This window comes from Mustela lutreola, chromosome 4 (assembly GCF_030435805.1).
Source record: "Mustela lutreola isolate mMusLut2 chromosome 4, mMusLut2.pri, whole genome shotgun sequence".
Taxonomy (NCBI): Eukaryota; Metazoa; Chordata; class Mammalia; order Carnivora; family Mustelidae; genus Mustela; species Mustela lutreola.
Genome location: NC_081293.1, coordinates 150614723 through 150633441, shown reverse-complemented (window position 1 = coordinate 150633441; position 18719 = coordinate 150614723). Strand labels below are relative to the sequence as shown.

Below are 18719 nucleotides of genomic sequence, written 5' to 3'. Positions count from 1 at the left end.
GTGATCTCTGTCAGTCAAATAAATAAAATCTTTAAAAAAAAAAAAAAAGAAAAGAAATGCACACTTCATTTTGATAGATATAAAAATGGCTTTGTGGTTACACTTAAAAACTTTTTTTTTTTTTTTTTTGTCTTTTAAAGCATCATGAAGTAATCAGGATAAAGTATCATGCCTTCTAAAATTTGGTTGTAAGGGGCGCCTGGGTGGCTCAGTGGGTTAAGCCACTGCCTTCGGCTCAGGTCATGAAGACAGGGTCCTGGGATCGAGCCCCGCATTGGGCTCTCTGCTCAGCAGGGAGCCTGTTTCCCTCTCTCTCTCTGCCTGCCTCTCCATCTACTTGTGATTTCTCTCTGTCAAATAAATACATAAAATCTTTTAAGAATAAATAAATAAATAAATAAAATAAAATTTGGTTTTAAATACTCCAGCCAAGAAATAATTAAATAGAAACAGCTCCAGTTTATCAAGCTATTCCTTACATCAGGAAAGATAAGAGCCCCTTGTTCCTCAGTAGCCACAGCAGTATGTCTGAATGCTTCAGACATTCAGATGGACATCATGACTCAAGAATTGTGGAGTTCAGAACTGAATCAGGCAAAGGCAGCAACTTCACAATTAAGAGCCAATTCCAGCTTCATGGTACCTGACACCTATTTCATGGCCCTGGTTTGGGCAGCAGATCTGACAAAGGACACAGACAAACCAATATTGATGGTAAGGCAGATAATTTTGTAGAACATTTCTGTTTCCAAGATGATCTGTCCATCAGGGATGGAAATGACATTCATTGGCTCATAAGCAAACACACCACCAGCTGTGTTTCCATGAGTGGTAAAGCAGTCAAGAGCCGCTACCAAAAGAATCGTTCATTTGGGCTGCTCTCTCCAAAAGATGGGAGTGTAGGTAGAACACATCACCAGGATAATCTTCATGGGCAGCAGAGATGTGACAATAAGCAACAGACCGTTTGGATAACTCATGTTTGCCATTATCCTTAAAATATTTTCCTAAAGAGCCAGAATAAGGAGTCAGGTACTGATGTGGGGCAGAATCGGTAGCAGCAGCTGAAACCACAATGGTGCCCTTCATAGTATCTGTAAGTCTCTTTACCAACAGTGGAACAGTGGATCTCTTTGGACCAATAGCAATGTAGATACAGTACAGCTTCTTCTTTTCATCAGATCCATCATGAAACATTTCTGGTTAATGATTATGTCAATCTTTGATGTTTTGCAAGTCCATTGGCCAACATTAAACAGCTCAGGTTGACCAGGATCAATTGGCTCCAAGCTATCCACAGCCTTAATGCCAGCCTGAACTGGTTCCTGCAGATTGGAGGAATAATCCCAGGTGCTTTTAGGCCAACTTGTCTATGGCTCTTGGAACCAATTACCAATGGCACCTTCTACATGAGCCAACAGCTTCTCACCAACGAAAACATCCACAGTGGCTCCTGTCCTCTTCAGAGTATCTCCTTCCTTAATTAGTTTTCATTTCCGAACACACCACCACCAACATTATCAAGTTCCAAGTTCAGACACATACACTTCAAGCTTGGAAGAAAACTCTACCCTTTCTTCTGCTTGGACATTTCTCAGCCCATGTATTTGAACAATACCATCACCAATACTTAAGAGACATTCAGTCTCTTCAAGGTCACTAGAGGTATTAACTCCAAGAATACACTCTTCAAAAACAGAGGACACCCCAGCGGTACCAGTCTTCTGAGGACAGATGCTAGAGACAGGGAGGTTCCTTGTGACAATTAAGGATGATTGCCAAGCATTTCTGGAGACCACACCAGCCTTCTGAGAGAAGATGAAAGCCACAGCCAAAGGCCATGTGCATAGACAACATTTTTTTTTCTTAAAGCTAATTTGGTATTTTTCTAGTGGGGCTCAAACTCACTTCCCCAAGATTAAGAGTCACATGTTCTTCCTACTGAGCCAGCCAGGCATCCCCAGATAGCATCTTTAGAGCTCTCCCCAGGTCGTTCCTCTCTAGCTGCAGCCTCTGAACCAACTCCCAAACAAATATTAACTTAAAGAAATTACACTAGTATTCTGAGATAGTATACTAGTATAATGAGATAATTATATTAGTATTAGACAAAATACAGTTTTGAGAAAAAATTCTTATTATGGATAAGGAAAGTCACAACATAAGAATAAAAACAATAATTCATTCGAAAGACAAGACAATTTTATATATATTCTTTTTTTTTAATATTTTATTTATTTATTTGACAGAGATCACAAGTAGTCAAGAGAGTCAGGCAGAGAGAGAGGAGGAAGCAGGCTCCCATGAAGCAGAGAGCCCGATGCAGGGCTCGATCCCAGGACCCTGGGATCATGACTTGAGCCGACGGCAGAGGCTTTAACCCACTGAGCCACCCAGGCACCCCTATATATATTCTTTAAAGATTTATTTTATTTGAGAAATGTGTGCACATGCGTGATTTGGGGGAGAGATAGAGGGAGAGAATCTTCAAGCAGACTCCCTGCCAAGTGCAGAGCCAGATGCAGGGCTTGATCTCATGACCCATGAGATCCTGACCTGAGCCAAAATCAAGAGTCAGATGCTCAACGAACTGGCTCACCCAGGAGCCCCTATGATTTTTCTAATTTTTAACTTTTTAATCAAGAAATTTAAAACATATAAAAGGTAGGAAAAATGGTACAATGAACTCCTTTGAGTCAACCACTGTTAATATTTACATTTTGTCATATTAACTTTATTGCTTTAGCTATCTATATTTTTTATTATGATGATTGAGCTGTTTCAAAGTAAGTGTCACACACAATGACATGTTATGCCAAAATACTTTACACGTCTAAAAAAAAAATGGCATTCTCCTATCTAGACACAATGGTACTATCACAACACAAAAATAATTCCCTAATTTTATCTTATGCCCATTCTATATTTAAATTTACCCATGTTCTCAAAATGTTATAAATAGCTCATTTTTTCATAGCAGGATTCAATCAAAATCATCTATAGTTTCTGTTATATCTCTTAAATTTATTTTTTTTTATTTTTAAAATATTTTATTTATTTATTTGACAGACAGAGATCACAAGTAGGCAGAGAGGCAGGCAGAGAGAGAGGGAAACAGGCTCCTGGCTGAGCAAAGAGCCTGATGTGGGGCTTGATCCCAGGACTGTGGGATCATGACTTGAGCCAAAGGAAGAGGCTTTAACCCACTGAGCCACCCAGGCACCCTCATCTCTTAAATTTCTTTTGATCTATAGCTATTACCTCTCCTCCATTTTTAGGAAATCCCATTTCTAAGAATCTACCCCAAAAATAACACCAGTAAAACTTTTTTATTTTTTTTTATTGGTATAATTGACATACAACATTATACTAGTTTTAGGTATACAACATGATTCCATATTAGTATGCATTGTGAAATGATCACCACAATGTTTAGTTAACAACCATCACCATTCATAGTTCCAGAATTTTTTTCTTGTGATGTGATTTAGTCTCTTAGCAACTTTCATATATGCAATATAGTATTATTAACTATAGTCACCATGCTGCAAATTACATTGCCGTGACGTATTTATCTTATTACTGTAAGTCTGTACTTTTTTATTTCCTTTGTCCATTTTACCCACCCCCTAAACCCTGCCTCTTGTAAGTACTAGTCTGTTCTCTATATTTATGAGCTTGGTTTTGTGAATTGTTTGTTTGTTTTGCTTTTTAAATTACACACGGGAATGAGCTCATAATGAACGACAACAAATTTTTAATACATATGTATAAAGATATTCCCTTCAGCACTATTTTTACAGCAAAAAGATTGGAAACGAACCAAATGTCTATCTATAGGGGACTAGTTGCGTGAACAGCCATACTATGAAGTCCTATGCAGCAGTAAAAAAAAAAAAAAAAAAAAAGGAAAATCTCTTGAATACTGCTGTAAAATCATCTCCAGAATATATTTTTTATTTTTTTTTATTTTTTTTTTTAAGATTTTATTTATTTATTTGACAGAGAGAGATCACAAGTAGGCAGAGAGGCAGGCAGAGAGAGAGGAGGAAGCAGGCTCCCCACTGAGCAGAGAGCCTGATGCGGGACCCGATCCCAGGACCCTGAGATCATGACCTGAGCCGAAGGCAGCGGCTTAACCCACTGAGCCACCCAGGCGCCCCAGAATATATTTTTTAAATGCATAAATCACGTCACAATGTGTATAAAATCCTACCTTTTAACTAAGAAATAATCAAAGAACAAAGCATAAAAAAGAGCAAAGCAAAAACAAATAAAAATAAAGGGCAACATCATTGCAATTCATACTATAGATATTAAAAAAACAGTAAGATATTAATGCCAATAAACTTGAATGCCAATAAACTTGAAAATTTAAATGAACAAGAAAAATTTAGGGAAAGACCAACTTACCAAAATGTACACAAAAATAAAATCAAAATAGGAACACCTGGTTGGCTCAGTTGGTAGAACATGTAGGTTCTAAATTCAAGCCCCACACTGAGCAGAGATTCTCAAAAATAAAATCTTTTAAAAAATTAATTAATTAAAAAAATAAATAAGTAAAATAAATAAAATCTAAATAGCTCTACACCTGTTAAAAAAAATGAACCCATATATACAGACCCTCCCCAAAAGAAATCTCAAGCCCACCCCCTTCACTAGCAACTTCTAAATTAACAAAGAAATAACATCAATCTAACATACTCTCATAAAGAATACTTCTCAATTTGTTTTATGACACCAGAATAACCTCAACACCAAAATTAAAGGATTTATAAGAACAGAAAATTACAGACCGATTTTTCTCATAAATCTCATAAATCTATTGTTTAAAAATCCCTAAATCAAAATGGTAGCAAATTGAATCTAACAACACATAAAAAGAACAATACATTACAACTTTGAAAGAAAATTGGTTAATATTTGAAAATCAGCGTAATTCATTATATTAACAGAATAAAAGGAAAATCATACAAACTGGCAGGAATATGAAACAGAAATTAAAAGCTAATTCTAGGGGCGCCTGGGTGGCTCAGTGGGTTAAAGCCTCTGCCTTCGGCTCAGGTCATGATCCCAGGGTCCTGGGATGGAGCCCCACGTCGGGCTCTCTGCTCAGCGGGTCGCCTGCTTCCTCCTCTCTCTCTCTCTGCCTGCCTCTCTGCCTACTTGTGATCTCTGTCTGTCAAATAAATAAATAAAATCTTTAAAAATAAATAAATAAAAGCTAATTCTAACTAGGTACCTCAGAGTTGTATAATAAATCTGTAATACAAGCGAAAAAATACACAATTATTCCCAGGGAACCAGTTAGCAACTTGGTTTAGAATACTGTCAAGGAACCTTCTATTAGCTATTACCTACCCTGATCATGAGGCAATGTTGGAGACATTCAGTCAAAATTCTGGATCAGCAGTGAGAATGTAAAATTCTGGATCACTAGTGAGAATGTAAAATGGCACAACTACTTCAGAAAAAAAAAATGTGTATCTTAATATACTTACCATATGACCCAGTAATTTCACTCCTAGAAAAGAAATGAAAACTTATGTTCACAAAAGACTTCTATTAAGAAATTTCCCAAAAAACCATTCATAGCAGCTTTATTTATAATAGCTAGAAACAGCCCAATGTTCGTTAATAGGAGAAAGAATATACAAACTGTGTTACATTCATACAATGAAATATTACTCAACAGTATAAATGAAAATCAAAAGCAAGATGACGAGTAAAGCAGATAGACACAAGAGTACACACTGCATGATTCCACTTACATGAAATTCTCAAACAGGTGAAATTAATCTATAGTGGAAAACCTTGCCTTGGAGGCGGACGGAATGGGGAAGATTTGACAAGGAAAGGTGTGAGGGGTCTTCGGTGTGATGGTAATTTTCTATATAATATGAGTGTGTGGGGGGGTGCCTGGGTGGCTCAGTCAGTTAAGCATTGGCCTTCAGCTCAGGTCATGATCTGAGACCTGGGAATGAGCCCCAGGGGGGCTGCTTCTCTCTCTCCTGCTGCCCCTCCCCCTCAACCCAGATCTTGCTCTCCCTCTCTCTCTCTTAAATAAATAAATAAAATCTTTAAAAAAAAAATAGGAGTTTGTAGCAGGTTAATGCATTTGTTGAAACTCAGCTAATGTACTCTTAACATCTGTGCATTGTATTATATATAAATGTTGCACCCAATGGAAAACCTTAAATACTGAACTCTAGCTAATGATACACAAGCTAAAGTACCTCTGGGAAGTGTGCCGATAACTGTAATTTGTTTCAAAAAGCATAAACATGGGCGCCTGGGTGGCTCAGTGGGTTAAAGCCTCTGCCTTCGGCTCAGGTCATGATCCCAGGGTCCTGGGATCGAGCCCCACATCAGGATCTCTGCTCAGCGGAGAGCCTGTTTCCTCCTCTCTCTCTGCCTGCCTCTCTGCCTACTTGTGATCTGTCAAATAAATAAATAAAATCTTAAAAAAAAAAAAAAGCATAAACAACATGGATTCATGGATGAATGTGGTAAAGTTTAACAAAAAATGGTAAAATCTAGACACTGGACATATTTCAACCTTGCTGCAGATTTGAAATGTTCATAATGAAATGTTAAAAACAAAGTTAAAACTCTGTTGCCTTTTTTGAAGCAGGTCCAGTGAGGAAGCTTTCTCCAAGTACATATATTAAGGAGCAAGCAAGCATAATTTGTAGAAAGAAAGGGACTTGGCACAGGAAATTTTTAAAAAATTTTTCATTCCTTTTAAGCAATACATACAATTAGACTTCAGGATAGGATGTGTACAGTTCTTCGTGTAGCTTAAAATACTAGTTGATAGTGCCATTTGTTTTCAATAAAAATTGAGAAAGTCGTTAGTTTCATAGTAGGTCTATAAAGAGAAGGTTTTTTAAAAGATTTTATTTACTTATTTGACAGAGAGAGATCACAAGTAGGAGAGAAACAGACAGAGAGAGGGAGAAGCAAGCCCCCTGCTGAGCAGAGAACCAGATCCTGAGATCGACCTGAGCCAAAGGCAGAGGTTTAACCCACTGAGCCACCTAGGTGACTCTATAAAGAGAAATTTGACCAAGGATCTCCCAGAACATGACATGCATTTATCAGTGAAGCGGGTGCATTTTAGTCTCTTCTAATTATCTCCTTAAGGTAGGGGTTAAAAAAAAAAGGTCCTATATGACTTTTCCAGTATAGAATTTTATTTTTCTCCTTGCTGCTAGCAGCAAACCTAGAATTCTGTACCAACTATTTTTCTTCTTAAATCAAGCAAAATAAGGACAACACCATTTCAATTATAATCTGTACGATTTAAAAAAATTTTTAAACCTCAACTTACCTAAGAAACACATTTTACATCTTGACTCAGGAAATACATTCACAGAGATCTGAATCAAAAGTTTCAAGAAACACTTACCCTTATTACTTACGATAAAATTGGATATTTCAATTTTATTCCATTACTTCAAAATCCTGGTCACAACCCACTAAATTGATATCATATCTTCCTAATGAATCATAACCTGTCATTTCAACATTGCATTATGTAGTTCTTACATTTTTTTTTTAGAAAATATGTCCTGGATATAGACTGCATTGTGATATAAAAATTTTAGAAATATGAGTATCTTTTTATTGCTTTCTATGTGCTAGTCCAGACTCCTTTTCTCGTGTAGAATTAACAAATAAATATTGAACACCTATTTTGTACAAGGCCTCAAGCTAGGAACTTGAGATGAACAATCTGGTTATTCTTTAAATATTTTCTTCTTAAGAAACTCACAGAGTTTTAGACACACTCTGTTTATTGTAAACCAAACCCCATGGGGTCACACAGGACAGCATCATCAATGCTTTGGAATTGGATACACTGAATCAGAAATGACATTTTTGCCAAAAGTCATACTGTTAAAGCAATGGAAGAATCAAATTTTCTCAACTTTAACTTTAAAAATCTAAAGTTTTTATTTTTTTTTTTAATTTTTAAAAGATTTTATTTATTTATTTGACAGAGAAAGACACAGCAAGAGAGGGAATACAAGCAGGGGGAATGGAAGCTTCCCGCTGAGCAGGGAGCGGGATATGGGGCTCTATCCCAGGAAGCTGGGATCATGACCCAAGCTGAAGGCAGAGGCTTAACCCACTAGTCACCCAGGCACTCCATAAAAATCTAAAGTTTTAAAAACAACTTCAAAACAATATTCCTTTTCTTTATTAAGATACATAATGAGAGGTGTCTGGGTGGCTCCGTTGTTAAGCATCTACTTTCAACTCAGGTCATGATCCCAGGGTCCTGGGATGGAGCCCTGCATCGGGCTCCCTGCTAGACGGGAAGCCTCCTTCTCCCTCTCCCACGCCCCTGCTTGTGTTCCCTCTCTCTCTCTCTCTCTCTCTCTCTGTGTCAAATAAATAAATAAAATTTTAAAAATAAAATAGGATACATAATGACTTTTTTACACATAGAAATAACTAGGATAAAACGTTTGATAACATCCTACTTAAATTACACCCATCTATCAGAATATATTCAATATTTAGTGTGTGCCAGCTACTGTACACTCAATACTCTTGGACCAAATCTCCCAGTTCAGTTTTGAAGAAATGAGCAAAAAGGGACATTTTCCCCCCTTTCAAACTCATGAAGATGAATAGATTATCATTCTAGAAATAGAGGGCAGAGCAGCCAGGTGCAGGGACCTGACAGTCTCTGAACATACAAAAAAGCCTCCTACTTTAGAAGGGGTTGTGAGGGAAGGCGTCCATGGAGGTAGTGTTTCAGCTGAGACTTGAAGAATGAGAAGCAGCCACTCATGCAAAGAGCTGAGATAAAGCATTCCAGACAGAGGCAGGAGCACAAATGACTAACTGGGGTCACGGAGCCAACAAGTGATAGAGGAGATCCCAGAGAAAAAGGATCAATCCTTTGAGGTTGGGAACCAGAAACTTGGAATCCTAAGTAGGTAAAACGAGAGAGTACATCAAAGAAAAGGACCAAGCATTGCAGGCAAGGAAATGGAAAGGAACAAATCTAGACTGTATGATGGGAAACAGGAGAGGCAAACCTAAGAGGAAACAATAGGACTTAGGTCCAGTTCTGGGGTGGGCTTCATCAGTTTGGAATTCCAACATTACCTTCTAAGATGGCGGAAGGGTCCCAGCAGTGCCTAGGTTTGGAACACCATTCCCAAGTGACTGGCACTCAGGCCTCATTGTAGGCAAGAAATACTAGTTATTTTGGTTTTGCAGAAGCAAAGGAAATACTTTCCTTCTGGCCCGAGTTGTGAAGAAACTGATTCTTCCCACTTTGGCACCAATATATGTAAAGTGCAGACACCTCCAAGAAGAGAGGGATGGAAGGTGTAGCTTAAATCTCCCAGAGAGTCAAAGAAGGATCCAAGGCAGTCATTTCCCTGGTGAAGTTAACTGAGTCCTAATCAACAATAGGAAAAATTGCCTCCTTTAAGAGTTGTGGCCTTGGCTTCTTTTTCAGCCTCAGGAAAATTTGGGCAGAACAACTACTTCTGTGGTCTCTCAGGCCCTGAGCTGACACTCTGTGTCAGAAAAGTCACTTGTTTTAAACAGAGAAAGAGCTACCTTTCTTCTGCTCTTCACCATGGTTATTTAGTACTGTTTTAAAATCCAATATTGCTTTTTTTTTTTTTTTTAAAGATTTTATTTGACAGAGAGAGAGACAGTGAAAGAGGGAACACAAGCAGGGGAGTGGGAGAGGGAGAAGCAGGCTTCCCGCTGAGCCCCAATCCGGGGCTCAATCCCAAGACCCTAGGATCATGCCCTGAGCTGAAGGCAGATGCTTAACCACTGAGCCACCCAGCAGCCCCCAATATTGCTTTTAATACATGATATTTAGGAAAGAAGATAAAAAGAATTAAGTCATGCGGAGAGAGAGAAAGTGATTTTATCTTAAAATTCTCAAGAGTCATACCACTTTCCCTGGGAGACTTTAATTCCAAGTACCACTTAGTTATTTTCCAAAGCAGAAAATGACAGCAGCCTGTCTGAAGAGAAAAAGAGAATAAACTACATTAATATATCAAAAACACCCTCCCCCCAGCTTCTACCAGCTTTCTTCCTCCAAGCATTTCTTAGCCTGGAAGCTAAGAAGAGAGGGGTATTTGTAGCTAAAAGGCACTCACAGTTAGCCATAAGCAGTCTTTATATTCTTTACATTTTTTAAATACATCAGGTTCAGGGGAAGACCAAACAACTCCCCATATATTATATGCGGTGAGTAATAGGGCACCTGGGTAGCTCAGTGGGTTAAAGCCTCTGCCTTTGGCTCAGGTCATGATCCCAGGGTCCTGGGATGGAGCCTCGCATCGGGCTCTCTGCTCAGCGGGGGGCCTGCTTCCTCCTCTCTCTCTCTCTCTCTCTCTCTGCCTGCCTCTCTGCCTACTTGTGATCTCTGTCTGTCAAATAAATAAGTGAAATTAAAAAAGAAAAGAAAAAGTATGGGGTGAGTAATAATGGACAATGCTCAAAAGCAGGATTTCCATGTAACTGTTTAGGTCAATTCCAGTCTGATAACTGGTGTGTGGACCAGAAAGCACAGGTGGATCCAGAGCTTCTGTAATTTCAAATGCTCTCAAATCTTGGGGCGCCCGGTGGTGCAACAGATTAAGCATCCAACTCTTGGTTTCTGCTCAGGTCATGACCTCAGGGTCTAAACATCAAACCTACTTTGGGTTCCCTGCTCAGCAGAGTTTGCTTGGGATTCTCTCTCTCTCTTCCTTTTCCCCTCCCCCTCTCAAATAAACAAATACGTATTTTAAAAATAGAATAAAATGCTCTCAAATCAACAGGCAAACTTTGGAGAAATGGCTAGGTATTTTTAAGGCTTTGTTAATATTTTAGAAAACTCAAGAGATACTATGTGAAACTCTTAAATCAGATGCTATCAAGTCGTTACTGAGACAATCTCAGATTTCTTCCAGAGTCATCAGGTCCATTTGTTAAACCTAAAGAGATTATAAGGAGGAAAATAGACCAAGAGAGTGGTGTTGAAGTCCACTTCGTCTAGCCTCTAGGAACCGGAAAATTTAAGTATTTTGGCACCAGAAAAATCCCTGAGCCTTGAGAATAAAATCTTAGTACTAGATTTTATGGTGACAGAGAACTGCTGTAGGTGGGTTGATGGCAGCCTGAATCCCATGGTGGGCACAAGAAATGGCCCTGAGGGTAGACTGAGAAGATCCTGTTCATCCTGGAAGAATATGCAATGAGCCAAGACCTCCCTTCCCTTTATTCTAAGATTGGATGTAAGAGACACTACTATGGCATAGCAGGCTCGTTTATAAACTCCCCAATACAGTAGCCTTGTGCTCCAAACCAGATCTCCAGGAATGAGTTCACCTCCTCTGATCCCCAAACCCTGGCGATCAGGCGCCAAATGCATATTGCATGATGCCCTGCAGACTGTGCTCACTGTTGACCCAGGCCTCTAAGAACCAAGTATGGAGTGAAGAGAGAAGCAGATCTCTCTTTTGAATCAAAGGAGAGGAATTCCTATGCCCTTAGAACAAGATGGAATGTACTTAAACCGAGATTAGCAGAACAGAGGGTAAGACATGGTGGTCAATTGCATCTTTTGGGTTTGAATCTCTGCTGTATGTTAAGATCTGTGACCACAGCCCCCATACCCAGTTTCTCTGCACCACAGTCCCTTATCTAGAAAAGGGGAGTAGTAGAACCTCACAAAGTTGTTTTGAAGATCAAACATGATACTGTGCATGAAGAGCATGGTACACGGCACAGTCCTTAGTAGCTGCTCAATAATCACATGACCATAATGATCCCAATGAATGGAGGAGGCATTATTAAAAACAAATCCTCCAAATCCTTCCTGCCGTAAAGCTTTCCTCCCAGAGCACATCCCAGTTTTGAATAATTTTAATATAGGAGGTGTAGAGCTTCCACAAGGAGGCAAGCCAAGGGCCCTTACCTGGCAGTCCCCTTTCTGTGCCTCCCTGCTTCTGCTTTAATCAGCCACTCAAGGCTTTTAGACTGAAATTCCCAATTCAGATTCAAAGAAAAGAAACTCTCCTTTCAAACTCATGAAGATGAGAAACAAGCAAACAAAAAAAATTTATCTCAAAATTGAACATAACCTAATGTTATGTGTAAATTCCCAAACACGCATGGCTCAAAGTGTTTTCTTCCCTCAACCCCGCTACTATGTCTACCGTGATAGCCTCCCACCAAAAAAGACTGCTCAGAACCATAGTTTATCTCTTTGTCTGAAAAATTAGTAAATATTAAAGAAAGGATGAGTAGGTGGATGAATTAAGCACCTGAGAAAGTTAAATGAAAAATGATTTACTTGGCATGCCTGGGTGGCTCAATCGGTTAAGTGGCTACCTTTGGCTCAGGTCACGATCCTAGGTCCTGGGATCGAGCCTCGCATAGGGCTCCCTGCTTGGCAGTGATCCTGCTTCTTCTCTGCCTCTGCCTGCTACTCTGCCTACTTATGCTCTCTCCCTCTCTCTCTCTGACAAATAAATAAAATATTTTTTAAAAGATGTTTTACTCGAATGAACAATGCTGCTAATCATCAGTTACAAGCAACATGAAGTTATACTCGACCTAAGGACTCAAAGGAGGTCCTAAAGACATTCTGGAAATATGTTTGAAAGACATTAGTAAAACCTTAAAAACATTTTTAGAAAAACCTTTATAGGGTCACCTGGGTGACTCAGTTGTTAAGTATCTTTCTTCAGCTCAGGCCATGACCCCAGGGTCCCGGGATCGAGCCCAGCACTGGGGTCCTGGGATCGAGCCTGGCATTGAGCTCCCTGCTCAGTGGGAAGCCTGCTTCTCCCTCTCCCACTTTCCCTGCTTGTGTTCCCTCTCTTGCTGTCTGTCAAATACATAGATAAAAATCTCTGGGGGGGAAAAAAAAAAAGGAGGCAGACAGGAGCAAATTAGGGTTTTTCAGGCCACAGTGAGAACACTGGATTTTATTTTAAGTAGAAATGGTAAGACAATAGTGTGTGTGGGCAGGAGAGATGAGATTCACAGTTATATACTAAAGTGTCAACAGCAGTTATCTATAGGCAGAAAGATGTCAGATTTGTCCCTCCATTTGGTTTTCTGTATTTATTCTCATTTTCATATTCATTTCTTTACTCTCTAGTTCTTTAGTTCTCTCAAAAGATAAACTCTACCATTTCCCCCAACCAAAAGTTACGAATCATTCAGGGCTTTCAATTATTTAAAAAATTGTTTCAATTCATTCATTCATTCATTCATTTATTCATGTCTCTTTCATTACATCATGTCCCCTTTTCTTTTCTTTTTTTAAGATTTTATTTATTTGACAGAGAAAGATCACAAGTAGGCAGAGAGGCAAGCAGAGAGAGAGAAAGAGAAAGAGAGGAGGAGGAGGAAGCAGGCTCCCCACCTAGCAAAGCCCGATGCGGGACTCGATCCCAGGATCCAGAGATCATGACCCGAGCCAAAGGCAGAGGCTTAACCTACTGAGCTACCCAGGAAGCCCCACATCATGTCCCCTTTTCAAGGAAACACTTCTCTTAAAAAAAAAAAAAAAAAAGGAAAAAGAAACCATTATAATGACATTGATAGCTATTCAGCTTAAAGTGTTTGGTTAAAAATGGAACACAGTTTGCAATTAAACCAAACATACAAGTCAGGTTCCTATGTAAGTTATTAACATTGTTAGCCTTCTGAGACAGAAATAAGATGAGGCATATTCTATAAATTCAAAAGAAGGAAGAACATGGTGTCACTTGGAAGGCAGACCTGAGGGGCACCTAGGTGGCACAGTCCATTGGTTTAGGCTCAGGTCATTATCTCAGGGTGGAGATTGATACCCACATTGGGCTCGTACTCAGGGTGGAGCCTGCTTGCGACGCTCTCTCCCTCTGTCAGCCCCTCATCCTCCCCACATGCACAAGCACGCAAGTGCACATGCTCTCTCTCTAAAATAAATAAATCTTAAAAAAAAAAAAAAAAAAGTTACACCTGAGCCTCTATAGTCTACCTAACTCCACAGTCAAGGTCGTAAGTATTTCTTGAAGACAAATGAGACCCAAGGTATCATTAACTATGTGAAATAATGTTTAAATGACTTTTTTTTTTTTTTGCCAGTATACTCCCTTAAAGATATTCTGAAATAACCCAAAGGAACTCTGAAATGAATCTGAAAGTTTTTAGAATGTTTAGTGATGGCCTATCTATGCTGATGTTCTGATTAATGGAAAATATAAATACTATTGTATGACTTTTAAAAACTCAACAGTAGGGTCACCTGGGTGGCTCAGTGGGTTAAGTATCTGACTATTGTCCTGAGATCAAGCCCCAGGCAGCCTCCATGCTCAGTGGGGAGTCTGCTTGAGGGTTTGCTCTCTCCCTCTCCCTCCTCAAATAAATAAAACTTTTTAAAAAATGGAAAATTGCCTTGTTCATGATAAGAGAGTTTGAGCTCAGGAACTGACGGAACCAAGTCTGGGGATTATGATCAGAGGTGGTTCCTAGGTTTGTACCCTCAAGTTGAAGTTTACTATTGAGTTTTTACTTTTTACAGATTTATTTATTTTAGAGAGAAAGAGAGCATGAGTGGGCAGGAGAGAGAATCTCAAGCAGACTCCACACTGAGTGTGGATCCAGATGTAGGGCCCAATCTCACCACCCTGAGGATCCCAGGACCCTGAGATCATGACCCAAGCCAAGACCAAGAACTGGCCACCTAACTGACTGAGTCACCAGGGATTGTGTTCTTTCAAAAAAGGTATCTGCAGTTGATAGGAGAAAAACCCCAGTTTATCTAAGATTCCTTTCAATCATTTACCACATATTAAATCTACAACAACCATTAAAGAAAAAATCTTATAACACTTTGTTAAGTACAAATAATATATTTTATTTCATCCCTGAAAACAAAAACAAAAAACAAAAATGTCCACATCTAGTAAGACTGAACAATTACTCCAAACTTCACCCAGCAATGGTATGGAATTAATTTCTTCACATAAAGTATACAGAAAGGAATTTAGAAAGTTACCTTTCATGAAACAGTATTTTCTCATACTTATTTTAATAAAGCATTATAATTATTGCTACTATGTGTGGTAGCATATTATAACGAACAATATCCAAAACTAAATTCAATATAGCCTAAATCTAGAAGCTAGCTGCACTTAAGCAGTTATTATAGAGAATAAATACTATGAAATATAGGGCACCATATGGCAATTAAATTTGCTACAAAGGAAATTTAAATAAAGGTGTACTTTGCTCTATCCTAGAATTATCCAAGATTAGGATCTCTTGTGCTATATACAATAGCTGTTTTCCTGAAGAGTCAATCTTCATAACTTAAATTATATTTTAAATGCTCTTAACTGTTTTTAAGTGGTCATTATATAAAATGAATACCTAATGTATCTGTTACACAATCCACGATTTCATAAAGCCAGATACTCTTACATAATGTCAACATTTTCCAAGCAATTTAATGCAGCACAAATACCTTTATTATATACACCCAGCTAAAGACCTTAAGCATCCCAGTCTCACAAATATCCCAGTCTTCCCTTCCACTGCCAACATAACAAAAGCAAAATTTACCCAAACAAGGAAATAATGTACTTTCCACATAACACAGACACTCAAAGGATTAAACTTTTTAATTAATATTCATGTATGTGAAAGATCATGAATACTTTACTTATTTTTAATCTCATCATAAAAATATCTTCTATTCTTCAGGATATATGTAAGAAAATGTAATGTATGAGATTAGAGATTAGTATTTTTTTGTTACTTAATTGTCTCAATGTTTAGACGAGGTTATAGACAGTGGCTATTAACCATTTCAAGATTATACCCTCACAAATGTAATTTTTCAAAATATACAATAATTAACCTCCAGTTATTCTGAAGGATAGTGCAAATGAAGACATTCTTTGGGTCATAACTTCAAAACCTTATTTTCAACATTATACTTCCTTTCTCTGCTCATAATCTGAGTAACAAAATATAGTACTGAAGTAAGCACATTTTCTAATAGTATTAGTCTAACAGTTACACCTACTGAGAACAAATGACAAAATGATTCAATAACAACATTCTCCACTTGCCTAAAAAACATGTGATATATTTAAATAAATATTTTCTAGAAATGAACCCATGACTTTCAGTGTTTTTGGTTCCCCTTGATCTCAATCACAAAAGATTTATACAAAGATCACCTACCTGCTTACTACATCAACCATGTTACCAAATTCCCTTTACGGATATAGTACAGCATCGAGGAGACTTGCCTGAAAGCAAACTAATAACTTTTAAAATTTATGTACAGAATTAGAGTTCTGTGGATCCAGCACATTCCTCAGAAACGCGTGGGGCTTTTATTGTACAGTATTATTCTATCCTAGCCAGCAACTGAAAAGCTTTCTGCCATAGGATATACTCCATGGTGGATGTAGCAGCACACGTGACCTTCGACTGCTATCTAATGCTGCCAGATGCGTTTATCCTTTTATTTGTGGTGACTGGCACCAGGTTTCCACTAGTGCCATTGGTAGTGTTGGTTGCCGAGCCGTTCACAACTATATAGTCAACCTTGTTCTCCAGCTTTCCCAAGCGTTGTAAAATGTCATCTAAAAGGACAGCGATTGTTCTTTTCAGATCCGCTAGGGGAAGAAATCAGAATAAACTATTTAAACACTGATAGAGCACTTCATATTTGTATTTTTCTAGTCCAAACAGGGAACGGAAAGTGAAATATTACTGAGTCATCAGACAGAAAATATACTAGAGACAAAGCACTCATACTACACATAGGAAAAACCTAACATTTTTTTAATTAAAGATTTTACTTATTTATTTGACAGAGATCACAAGTAGGCAGAGAGGAGGAAGCAGGCCCCCCACCGAGCAGGGAGCCCGATGAGGGGCTTGATCACAGGATCCTAGGATCATGACCTGAGCCAAAGGCAGAGGCTTTAACCCACTGAGCCACCTAGGTGCCTCAATTTTAATCAATGGCATCACATACAGAGCTTCCTAAAAGAGGAGTTGAGTTATAAAGAGTTATAAGGTGTAACTCACTTTTCTAGTGCAATCAAATACATTTAAAGTCTGATTCAAAATTTTATTCCCTCTGGAAGGAACCCCATGTACTGTGAGTTTCTTAAGCAGTTTGTAAAGATGACTGTAGACAAGGCAGAGAAGGTAAAAACCAGATGAGCTCAGCAAGAAATTCAAAGAAATGCAGAAACAAGAAACCTGGATCCTCCAGAAGCTGAAGTGGGTGTATGAGTGGGGGAGCCCAGGATTCAGGGCAGATGCCACAGATACTAGCAGTGGTACTGACGTAAATTTCTTCCAGGATGACAGCAAAGTTTGTATCTCCTTGAGAGGTTAAGGAGTTTTGATAAGATTTACCTGGAAAGAATGAAATTATGACTCTTCTTTAGAATTGTTTTTTCAAGCTTCCCAAAGGCACCTAGTACATATGAGGTACTCAGTAAGTGGCAACTAATATTGTTATTTTTTGCTGATCCTCAACAATAAAAGCAAGTCAAGCCCTAACAAACATCTAACAACAATTGATAAGTTTGTTGATGGTTCTGTTACAGAGAGATCAGAAAAAGCACAAGCAAAAAAAAAAAAAAAAAAAAAACAAGTTGGACTTCGTCAAAATTTAAAACTTTTGGACATCAAAGAACATTAACTAGACAGTGAAAATAACAAGCAGAATGGAAGACATTTTTGCAATATTTGCATATTTGCAAATCGTGTATCTGACAAGGGCTTAATCTCAAAAATATCTAAAGAACCCTTAAACAACAAAAGGATGAAGAACCCAATTTTTTAAATGAGCAAAGGACTTGAATAGACATTTCCCCAAATAAGATATGCAAATGGATAATAAGCACAAGAAAAGATGTCCAACATCACAATGAGATACCACTTCAACCTACTAGGATGGCTATAATCAAAGAAAGGGAAAAACAGCACGGTACTGGAGCAAAAATAGAAACATAGCTCAATGGAACAGAGAGAGAGACTCCAAAAATAAATCTGTGCTTATATGGTCAATTAATCCATGACAAAGGAGGCAAGAACACACAATAGGAAAAAGTGTCTTCAACAAATGGTGCTGGGAAAACTGGACAGCTTCATGCGCAAGAATGAAATTGGACCATATCTAACATCATACATAAAAATAAAATCAACATGGATTAAAAACCTAAATGTAAGACCTAAACTCCTACAAGAAAACATAAACAGTACTTTCTTGGCATTGGCCATAGAAACATTTTTCTAGATAGGTCTTCTCTAGCAAGGGAAACAAAAGCAAAATTAACGTATTGGGACTACACCAAAATAAAAAGCTTTTTGCACAGGTAAGGAATTCTTCAACAAAACAAAAAAGGTAACCTACTGAATGGGAGAAGATATGTGCAAATTATATATCCAATAAGGGGTGAATATCCAAAATATATAAAGAATTTATACAACTTAACACCAAAAAAACAAAATGATTAAAATGGGCAGAAGACCATTATAGACATTTTTCCAAAGAAGACATACAGATACATGAAAAAATGCTCAACATAACTTATCATCAGGGAAACGAAATGTAAATCAAAACCACAATGAGAGGGGTGCCTGGGTGGCTTAGTCGGTTAAACATCTGCCTTCAGCTCAGGTCATGATCCTGGGGTCCAGGAAAGTAG

General features: G+C 38.2%; 1 protein-coding gene and 1 pseudogene across 4 annotated transcripts in view; both read right to left on the bottom strand.

Moving 5' to 3' along the window:
- Positions 1–563: 563 nt before the first annotated feature.
- On the bottom strand, positions 564–3288 carry LOC131830196 (ATP synthase subunit alpha, mitochondrial-like; annotated as a pseudogene).
- An 11580-nt stretch (positions 3289–14868) lies between these two features.
- CCDC126 (coiled-coil domain containing 126) overlaps positions 14869–18719 on the bottom strand; it is a 50660-nt gene continuing 46809 nt past the window's right edge. For all 4 annotated transcript variants that reach the window (XM_059171359.1, XM_059171360.1, XM_059171361.1 and 1 more), the window contains one exon: positions 14869–16667. In XM_059171359.1, coding sequence (XP_059027342.1) covers positions 16483–16667 — 185 coding nt within the window. In that variant the 3' untranslated portion in view covers positions 14869–16482. The remainder of the gene's footprint in view (positions 16668–18719) is intronic.